At 47.3% G+C, this 10,675-nt stretch overlaps 1 protein-coding gene across 7 annotated transcripts; it reads left to right on the top strand.

Moving 5' to 3' along the window:
• The first annotated feature begins 403 nt into the window (after nucleotides 1–403).
• IRX6 (iroquois homeobox 6) lies at nucleotides 404–5,785 on the top strand. 7 transcript variants are annotated; one of them, XM_084645007.1, is made up of 8 exons: nucleotides 404–486; nucleotides 1,532–1,789; nucleotides 2,200–2,309; nucleotides 2,898–3,205; nucleotides 3,535–4,143; nucleotides 4,563–4,676; nucleotides 5,063–5,094; nucleotides 5,354–5,785. In XM_084645007.1, exons 1-6 carry the CDS (start codon nucleotides 442–444, stop codon nucleotides 4,673–4,675), a joined length of 1,443 nt encoding a protein of 480 aa, XP_084501133.1. In that variant the 5' UTR covers nucleotides 404–441; the 3' UTR covers nucleotide 4,676; nucleotides 5,063–5,094; nucleotides 5,354–5,785. The 7 variants fall into 7 exon arrangements, with proteins under 7 accessions (XP_084501133.1, XP_084501130.1, XP_084501129.1 ...); XM_084645004.1 differs by having other exon boundaries at nucleotides 3,532–4,143; nucleotides 5,357–5,785; XM_084645003.1 differs by having other exon boundaries at nucleotides 3,532–4,143.
• The last annotated feature ends 4,890 nt before the right edge of the window (nucleotides 5,786–10,675 follow it).

The raw sequence follows: 10,675 nt of genomic DNA, 5'->3' as shown, positions 1-10,675 counted from the left end.
TGGTTATAGCCTGGCTGGGGCTGTCGTTTCGGGATTACTATGACGTCACTTGGATACTCTTCCATGGATGAATGCTAAAGAACTATAGAGCAGAAAATAATACAACAAGCAGGCTCCATATCTTGCAAGCCTTACGTGATCCCCTCCTTTCTTTTAAACTCCCCTTTTCAGTTCAAGCCTCCATATATTGGGGTGATTTTTATATAAAAACATATATATTCCTAAGAAGGATGGCAGGTGGGGGGGGGGAAGCCTTCTTTCAGGCTCCATACCTCATGCCTGGTTGCTTTTCTTAAGTGTAATCATCTATAATTGAGGTGGGGGAAGCCATACGTGGACATGTGTATGGGAGAAGGTACATCTTGAAGCAGGGGGTTTAGTTACAATCGATCGGGGGGGGGAGGAGGAATATTGCTTATGGTTCAAAAATAAGGAGCAGCTATGTCCTTCTCTCAGTTTGGATATCCCTACAGCACCACTTCGCAGGTAAGAGAAGTGAGCACTCACTTTTGATCAGATTCCGCTGCTGCATTCCAGATGTCTTGTTTCCTTCCCCCACCCCCCTTTGCTTCGAGTCTTTTTAAAGGGCGCATCTGGAGGCTTTTTAAGAAATGTGTGCGTGCGTGTGTCTCTTGTGTTATTCTAGGATTTTAAAAAATGACAACCACCCTCCGTCTGCGGGGCAAGGAACCTGATATGGCACTGCTCTGTGTTTAGATGCAGCTGATTTACAAATCTGTATCGATCTATTTACCTGTGTTACTCGCTTAAAGCTTTCATTTGAGAGGCGCAGCGTCGGGCATTGGCTTTTGGAGGAGCTTTTCTCCCAGTTTTTCTCCCTTTTTTTGTTTTACTCTGCGGTGTGAGCCTTGCAGGCTAGCTCTTATGCACCTCTAGAAAGTACTCGGCCAGAGCTTGTGTGTGCCGGTCTATTTTACTAGATGTTATTGTTGTGTGATTTATCTGTGACATGCTCCTCCGTCTTTCCTCTCACTGCCTCTTATTACAAATGTCTCGACTTTTGCCTAGCGACTTCCAAAAGTGCCTCCAAATTAACTAAATTGCTGCTCTATGGTAAATCGATCCATAATTTATTTTGGTTGGATTATTTATACACCGTGATCACGGCAAGGTTTTCCTCCCCTTCCTTGGGAAGTTGGCTTCCCCTGTGCTTTTAAAAGTAAAGGAATCCGACGCCTTTGACTGCATCATCTGACATATTTAGTGCTTCGCCTATTGTCAAGTAATCTGCAATCGCAACTTCTTGCCTTTAGATCAGTGTGAACTGGAGTAACGGGGTTTACACAGATTTGTTTTACAATTTTCTATGGCAATGGTTTCCCTAAAGTTTTGCCTGCTTTGATTAGCTGCCCCCCCCCCCCACACACACACACACACACGCTTCCCATTCGGTTTAGTTCCAATTTTCCTGCACTAGTTGACACTCCTTTGTAGGCAGGTTGGGTGTTTCCCTCCCCATCTCAATTCTTTCTGCTGGTGCTGCGTGTAAAACATCCTTTTCTCTCCCCAGTTTTTTGTGTCTGCCAGCCCCAGTACGACTTGTTGTGAAACTGCCTCCAGATCCGTGTCGGATGTTTGCTCTGGGTCTGCCCACGCGGCTACGATTTGCTGCCCCTCGTACGAAAACAGGCTGCTGACCAGCACCCGGACGGAGCTCAATGCAGCTCTGGGGATGTGCAGCTCTCCCTATTCAGCAGCCGCAGCCAGCCAGGGTTATGCCAACTACCTTCCTTACAGCACAGACCCATCCACTCTTTACACCACGCTGGTGAGTAGACGCCCAAATACCAAGCTTCGTCCTGTGACCAGGAGCTTTTATTCTATGGCTACCTCTGGGCATAGGGGGAGGGAGGACAGGAAGGGGGGGGGGGTCAGCTAGCCTGCAACAGGCGACAAACTTGCTTTAGGACACGGGGAGGGGAGGGGAAGAGGCAGAGTGTGTAGGAAGAAGCAAAATTAGCAAGCATGCTAAGACAGCTGCCTCGTCCTTCTGGTGTAAAGGCAGCAGCGGGGGCCCCTCAGGACAGCAGGGATCAGAGACACAGCAGGGGCGTCACAGGATTGGAATGCATGGAGCCCCCCCCCCCTTGATTCAGTCAGACAAGTGGATTCAGTCAGACAAATTTCCTGTTTTAACACCTTCAATCTGAACGTCCAGCGCTGCTCCTTCCCTTCCAGAACCCTCAGTATGAAATGAAGGACGGCACGAGCGGTTTGCACTCGGGAATCGGACAGCCTGCTGCCTTCTACCCCTACGATCATTCCTTAGGGCAGTACCAGTACGACAGGTAACAGCCCCTTGGATCAACTGCGAGTAGGATTAATATCCCTCTGCGACGCAGCAACAGGCGTCCCCAAACCCCGGGGTGTTCTAGCTGACAGATGTTCTACAAAGGCTCGAAGCACGCGGCTAACAGCAGTCAGGCAGCATCAAAACTTGGCCGCTCACCTCCTTGGTCAATTGCCGCGGCAACCAAGTTCTAGGGCAAGGCGAATTGTATTCACAACATCGCCTGCGAAAGCGGTGACACGTGGCACTCCCCGTTAAAACGGGGTGTAACCCTCTGCTCGTGACCTCCCACTCCAGGGTGAACTCGAAACGGGACCGCGACCGAATGATTCCCTCTCCTTCCCCGGTCCTCTTTGATCCCATCCCGTCGTTTAAAAACAAACACAAAAAAGTAGCAAATAAATAAAACACCCAGAGCGAAGTCAGCGAAGTAATTCTGGCTAATAGAAGCCGGAGGAGAGGGGGAGGAATTGTTTAGAGTGGGTAGCTTTAGTCTGAATAGACGGTTTGCTGGTAAAGTTAATTTTGTGCCACTTCCGCATATTACCCATGCAGTGACATTTCCTCTTTAAATATTTCATGGCAGGTATGGGACAGTGGATTTCAGTGGCTCAGCCAGGCGCAAAAATGCAACTCGAGAGACAACCAGCACCCTTAAGACCTGGCTGTACGAACACAGGAAAAACCCTTATCCCACCAAAGGCGAGAAAATCATGCTGGCCATCATCACCAAAATGACCCTCACTCAAGTGTCCACTTGGTTTGCTAACGCCCGACGGAGGCTCAAGAAGGAAAACAAAATGACCTGGTCTCCCAAGAACAAAGCAGGGGAAGAGAGAAAAGATGAAAACAAAAGAGAGGAAGAGGAGTATGGCACCGAAAATGAAGGCAAAGGTAGGGGTGGGGGAGGACACCTAGGACGAGTGACTTTGAATTGGATTGTGCTGGGATTTCTCTTTCTTGATAGCCATGTCTTCCTTAGGAAGGTGTTTAAAAAGCAAGACAAGAGACAGACCCCATCTCAAAGACACAATAGCAAACTCTATAGGAAGTGGCGTCAAAAGTAATGAGACAACAGCCTCTGCAAAGCATCCTCCCCCCACACACAAATATACTGTCGGTGATTAACATCTTGCATTGCACACACCCAGTTCTCGTGCCCTTTCACAATCTCACTCATGTGTTGGTTTCTTCCCCCCCCCCTTCCTTATTTTGAAAAGCAGGTCAGAAAAGCTTCAAGGAAGAAAAGGAATTGAGACTGAGAGACCTGGACGATTTAGACGAGGACGAACAAGACAAGATAGACAACGACCGAAAGACTGCCCCGAAAGTCAGCACGGCTTTGGCGGAGTCTGAGAAAAGGGACTGCACCAGCGTGACCCCACCTAGCCATTTTCACACTCTCCCCTGTAACAAGACCGTGCCGGTGGCAGGAGGAGACTTCTTAGAGACCGTGGGGCAAAAGGCAGCCAAGGCGGTGGGCACCATTACTCAAGGGCAGCAATACGAAACCCCAGACAAGCCCAGAATCTGGTCGTTAGCTCACACAGCCGGGGCCCATGTTGCGGTTGCCCCCCCGCACACCGAGCCAAGGACCGTGAGCCCTGGCTGTTTGCTGGGCAGGGGGAGGCGCTCTGGGTCGGGACGCTGCCCTGAGGCCAGCCCCCTGGGCAGTCTCAGAGCCCAGCCCATTGCGGACAGTGCGCTCGAAGAACTACCCCAGGCCACCAAGATTTGTAGAAACTCCACTTTCAACCTGCAGTCTATCCAACTAAGCTGTGCTCCCTATCCCGTCCTGGGGGAGACGTGCCAGTATTCTTCAGGAGCTGAAGGTACTTCCATATTTCTCTTCGTCCTGATGGGGGGCTGGGGGGGGCATGCTTCAATGCTAAAACAGGCGGCTAACCGTAACAACTGACCTCCTTCCCCATTAGCTGCCTGTTTCTAGCCCAACACGTTTGTTTACCGCACAGGTCACATGAAAAACATACAGCTCCCGCTAATTTGATGCAGCACAGAGCTGGCTGCTGGGCCTAATCATTTTCTGCAACATAAGCTTATTTTGAACAATTATTCTAGTACAACTAACTCCTGGCTGGGGTGAGGGAGTGGGGTATGGGCAGGCCCCCCAAAGTCCAAGAGGCTGGAAGGATTTCAGAGAGCTGGAAAGCCTTTTGGCCTAGGTCAGACAAAGCAAATGTACCTGGTGAAGCTTCAACGTTGATGATAAATTGGTTGTGTCTATACGCAGGGTTTGGGAGAAATGTGAAACCCAGCCAAGGAGCCATAGATCTCAGTGAAGGTTGTGTAGCGCAGCATAAAGATAAACTGAGAACAGCTTTTAGGCCAGTGCTGAAGAGGTGAGGTAGGTAACTAACTTTCCTGCACACTAAACCATTTTATGGGCTCCTCAATGGGACAGTAAAAGATATATATTTCAGAGAGAATCCGGGCTGTGTTTGCTAGGGGATACTGCTTCACTTTCAAAGTATTACAAACAGATTACACAAAAGCGCAGGGTCCCCTTGTCTAACCTAACTTCGTGTGTGCGAATGACCGATGTGACCTATTAAAACAGCCCCATTTTACCAAACTACATGATTTTATTTGAGTGCTTAGTAGTTGAGAGGTTATTGAAACCTTGGTGGGAGAGAGAGAACATATGCTGGCTACTGTGGTGTGAGTTTGGTGGAGAGGACGGACAAGGGAGAGGATAGGCACAAGTAATGATATCTGTGTTCTGCTTTGCAGGGAAATTTCTCCCAGGACCCACAACTATTCTAGTAAGTTAGTTTAAAATGTTATTTGAGCACACAGATAATTAGGTCCAAATGTTTCTTTTCAGTAAGCAAATTGCCCCAAGACATTTACTGTGTCTTTCCCCCCACCCCCAATGTCGCACCTGAGTTTAGTTTTGTAAAAAACTCCAGCATTTTAAAGACGATAAATTGGGGTGTTTTCGTAGCTTTTAGCCTCTGAAGGCGCGGGACACACATTTCACTAATGCCAGTGAGATTCGCATCACCTTTCTTTCCTTCTCAGCAGGTTAGCCCAGCACCTATGTGAGAATCCCGAAGATGGGTCTGAGCATCAAGGCTCTTGGCTTGAAAACTCCTCCGCCAGCTATGAGGATCCCTGCGCCTTGAAAGCATTACATCTGACTCTGGCTTCCCTCCTTCTTGTATGGAGGAGCGGTCATTACATATGCACAACTTGCTTTTAAAAAATGGATGAGACTAAAACCCCCCTCGGAAAGAGAGCGGGGGAACTTGAATAAATTATAGACTTTGTCTCATGCACTGGATCATTGTAGTTTCGCACAAGTTTACAAGACAATACTCCATCCCCGCCACCCCACTGCTATCACTCCGAGTTTGAACAGACCCGCCTCAAGAACCGTCGTGTTCAATGTACAACTTTGTAATTTGTAAAATACCAGTGATTAGCGTGTTTACCAAAAGGCCAGTCTTAACTTTATCCCACTTTGTCCTTTAAAAAAAAATAAAATCCCTACAGTACTTTCATTCCTCCCCTTTCTTTCTCTGGTAAAGTATGTTTGTAAATCATATTGTCTGTGTGGTTCTGGAGAGACAAAAGAGAGTGGGTATTGTTTAAGGACATTCGACGGGCTGTTTAGTTTCTGTCATCCTATAAAGATCTCGCTGGACGTATTTTTTAAGAGTCTCTAATTAAAACGAATCAGCTGAATCCTCTAAAGCCGTCTTGCAAACTTGAGGAACTTATGTCTGAACTACTCAAAGGTCTGACCAATAGGACAAGCGAAAGCTGTCTCTCCCTCCTCCCCGCCCCAACGATGTTGGCTTTCCCCGTTTTTAAACTATCCACCCCTCCTCCCAGACGTGCATGCTGGGGGGTTGGGGGGGGAAGGGAATATTGGGTGCCCCTGCCAGTTTAAAGTCTAGCAACTGGTCTGGAGTGGCAAAGTAGGGCATTGTAAGTAGTCATCACCATAATCCAGTTAAAAGAGCAGGGTTGAACTTTCCAAGGCAGACCAGAAAGGGAAACCGCATCTCTGTATTATTTCTGATTAATTAAAAGTGTCATCAAACACTTTCTGTTCAGACTAATAAACCAAGTCGGGATGAGGAAAGAATGTTTCTTTGTTCCCTGTTTCTAGAAGCAGTGGCAATAATTTAAATTATTAACAACTGTGGTAATTAAGAGGTCATCTATAGATCAACCCGATACTAGCTATTTCCAAGTTCACCAGGGTCAACATTTACATTAAGTCATTTGTGGTCAATAGAGTCCAATGAATTCTGCCTTAATAAATCAGGGAAATCAATCCTGAATATCGAGTAGGGTTCTGCATGTTTACCAAAGGCTACTAAGACAAGTGGGACTGCTCAGGGGGGATCCTATGGTTTTGTGCCCGAGAAGAAGTGAAGCGTTTCAGGGGGATGAGAGACTGAAGATCAATGAGACGGGATCACTGGGAGTGACTGGAAGTGGTCTGTGTAACACACCCACGCTCTCTCTATGCATCTGTAGGTTGGGAGTGTGTCTATGCGGATCATAGACTCACGTCTATAACGTCGTAGGTGTTTTCCTTCTTTAGAGTATGTTTCATACTTGGAATTTGCATAACAACCGGAATAAGTAACTATGATATACGCACTAGACCTTTGTTATGAGTTAATTATCATGTCTTCCAAGTATGAAACACACACCTAAGACACAAAACATTATAGTTGTATAAGACCTCTATATATTATGAACATATCACACACACACACACCGATTTTTATGTGGAAAATGTAGTATGTCCTGTTTTCTTTTTATTGTAAATATTCCTAAAGTGCATATATTTTAATGCATGTCCCATTATTTATAAATACTTCAGCTTTAATGCTGAGAAGCAGCACGGGGTTTTGTGATGAAGACCGTAAGTAGAAAAGGTTACCATAGATTTTCCAGTTTTGTGGGCCAATCAGTTCAGCCCTTACAACATTCCCAGTGGACTCAGTGGGAGATCTGCCGAAGTGAAGAGCGCTGGGCATGCCCCTTAAAGTTTACTTGCAATTTAACAACAATCCCTGTTCAAGTGGCCTACGCCGAGGCTTCTGGCTGGACTCCTATGAGGGGAACTTTAGCGCTAATTAGAAGTAGCAGACAGATCATTCTGAAGTATTTACTAATCACACATTCACCTTAACAGGAATTAACTCTTAATATCCATATAGTTCCTCATTCAAGCGTTAATGACCACTGGAATGGGATCAAACTGCTTTCCTTCGCTCTTTAATTACCAGATGATGGAGAGAAACTGACAGATGTTACACCTCTCGAGGTCTGAGGCGACTTCTTGTAGCTTAAAAAATTAGCCTGTAAATCTTTATTTCCCCGATTACGACATGCAGAACTATTCTATTGCCTTTTCCCTCGGTATGGATTTCTGCACTGACTGCCTCTACATTCATTTGTATGAACCCTTCTCTAGCTACAGAGTTTTCGCCTTCCGACAAACTTTCGCTTTACCGAGAGATTTTGCAGCTTGTGGACAACGGTATATTTTTATTACCAAGATGCTCCGAAATTGTTTGCTGTGGTGCGCACAGTAAAACACAACCCAGAGGAACATATAAATAGATGCATTGTGTGTCTCCGGGATTCAAACAAACCGCCGATCAGATAGCACTGGATGAAATCAGTAGCATAGAAGAAGTGCATTGCCACTTAGAAAGAGCCGATCACTTTCTAAAGTATTCCCTTTAGGTACAAAGATGACTTGATTGAGACTTATGCTACTTCCCCATGCATGTTGCTTTTACACTTTCTTATGCATTCTTGGGAAAGCCCAGCCCCGCAGGAGCAGCAGGCTGTGGCAGTGACCTGCAGCTTAGAGGCAGGGAAATTAAGCTGCGAGAAGATAAACATTATTTCAAGTCGGATTTGAAGGATTAGCGCTTGTAATAAAGAGTATTAGGCCCATTGGGAGGGTTCTTGCAAGTCGGCGTCTCAGTCCCTCCCATCCCCTCACCCGCCGCAGAGGGGACAGGTGTTTTCTGCGCTGGGAAGTGACGCAGAGGCGTCCCAATCAAGGACCAAAACGAGCCGTTTCTTCAAAGCCAGGGAACTTCTTTGAGTTTCCCCCGCTCCGCAAATGTCACCCCCGTGTGAACTGCACGTTCTTTCTCGGCAGTCTAGAATCAGCGCGCGCACCCCGGAGCGGCAGCTCCCAGGGAAGGCGCAGGGATGCCATCTATTCCCGGCACTGTTTAAAGCCAACCATTAAAAGGTGGTGGTGGGGGGGAGTCGATAGATGCTGCAATTATACAAGCCGGGCGTGGGAGCTTTTCCTGCGAATACAAAACCTGTGCACTCCCCATGTCCTGTCCCTCTGCCGGAGCTGCAGGAAGCAGCTACTCCCGCGAAGGCCAGAGGCCGCCGTTCTCCGACCTGGGAACGACCCCGGGACCCTCATCACCCCCAGCGCCTTGCAAGGCCGCTCTGTTGCCAGTGAAAACGGGCCTCTGGCCTTCTCGTTGGAAGCCAGCTGTTGACAGGCGTCCTGGTTTGACTGGACTTTCAGTGGCTTCCCACCTGCCCTCCAGCTCGGAATGGGGGGTGGCCACTGGAGCCTGCCCAAGTGGCCTCTCCAGAGAGGATGACAATCGAGGCAAGGGCGCTGTGCAAGACACGGGGACTTCCTAGCGAGCAGGCTCTGCTGTTCAAAGCAGCCCAACTTCCACTGACGGGCAGGGAGAGAGGGGGGCCCTTGGCTCGTCTAACTCTACCAGAGGTGCCATCTTGCAGGACGAGACATAACAAACCCTGACAATCCCAGCCGCTGGAGCGACAGTGGAAGAAGACGGGAATGGTGGACCTAGTAGAGCCGTGAAGCCTACAGCTTCCATCACTACAAGGATCCGCCCTATCATGCCACGCCTAGGTCTCTCCCGGGACACCTCTCCATCTGTTCAAGACTCGTTTGTACCCGAGCACTCCAGACACCTCCACATCTATTTGTTTTGGGAAGATTAGTTCAGAACGGGCGACTAGGGGATACTTAAACCCGCTGGTATGTTTTAAGGGCAGGCGACTGAATTAAGGTGACCTGCTGAGAGTCTTAAGATTTTTTTTTTAAATATTTTGCTCTCCTTTTATTAAAGGTCAAGCGAGCCCGATGCAGATTATCCAGGCAGCTCAGAACTCCCCGCAATCTGCCCATACCGGCAAGATATGTATCGCAAATCTCTCAAAATATAATCTTGGGGAATCGTATTCTGAATACTGTTTTGATTAAAAAAATCAGAGCAGGGATTGATGCCGAACTAATATGAAAAGAGCGGAGAACAAGCTGGAGAGCGCCTTAATATTTAATAACAAATAAAAAAGGGGCTCGCCCAGATTTTAAAAGAGCAAATTCAAAGCATTAAACACGATAATAAAAATCTAGATCTTTTGGATGAGCTTTATTATAAGCCAGATTTTTTATAAAAATCAGCACAGGAAAGTGAACTCTACGGCTTTCCCCTCCCGCTTGTTTACTGTGGAAACAATGACCACACGAGGCTATTACAAAACGAGAAGAAAGTTGAAGTCGTGGGGCCCAGTCTTGCCAGGTAGTAAGAGCCCTCAACTCCTGCTGGTTTTAATACCGAATGGGGTCTCAACATCGGGCAGGATTGGGCCCTTGAAGAAGAGCACACTCAAGGGACCAACTCAGATTGACTTCAAAAGAGCAGCTAGCCGATCTAAGCCAAACGCAGCATGGAGTGATGTGAACAATGACCAAAGAAATGCCGCCCAAATATATCTGGCAGTCAAGAAAAGAAACGGGGAAAAGGGGGGTGGGAGAGTCAGGTGTCTTCTATGGATGCAGATTCCCCGATTAAAGACCTCTTGCTAAAGGGTTTGTCTGCAAGACGGGAGAGACTCTAAGTAGACAGCCTGTTTTAGAGGAAAAGTCAATGCTGCCCTTTGTTCCAAATCACTTTCATTCGGCACCCTCTAATAAATTTGTTAGTCTCTAAGGTGCCACAAGTCCTCCTTTTCTTTTTTCTTGCACTATGGTGACTATCCTAGCATTTACCATGGCTTCCCCTACTGGAAGCATACTGTGATGAATACGGTGCATAAATAAAGTCTGCTGCAGTTTCCACGGCATGCATCCGATGAAGTGAGCTGTAGCTCAGGAAAGCTCATGCTCAAATAAATTGGTTAGTCTCTAAGGTGCCACAAGTCCTCCTTTTCTTTTTGCGAATACAGACTAACACGGCTGTTACTCTGAAACCAGTCTACCTGCAGTTACAAATGTCAATCATGCTACATAGCAACCAACAGGAGTGGATAAAACCCTCAGCACAATTCCTATATTGCCTTGAAAGGCCATGGAGCATC

Source organism: Lepidochelys olivacea (genome assembly GCF_965140295.1).
Source record: "Lepidochelys olivacea isolate rLepOli2 genome assembly, chromosome: 12".
Lineage (NCBI taxonomy): Eukaryota > Metazoa > Chordata > Testudines > Cheloniidae > Lepidochelys > Lepidochelys olivacea.
The sequence above is the reverse complement of the archived record's forward strand: the minus strand, read 5'-3'. Positions and strand labels throughout refer to the sequence as shown.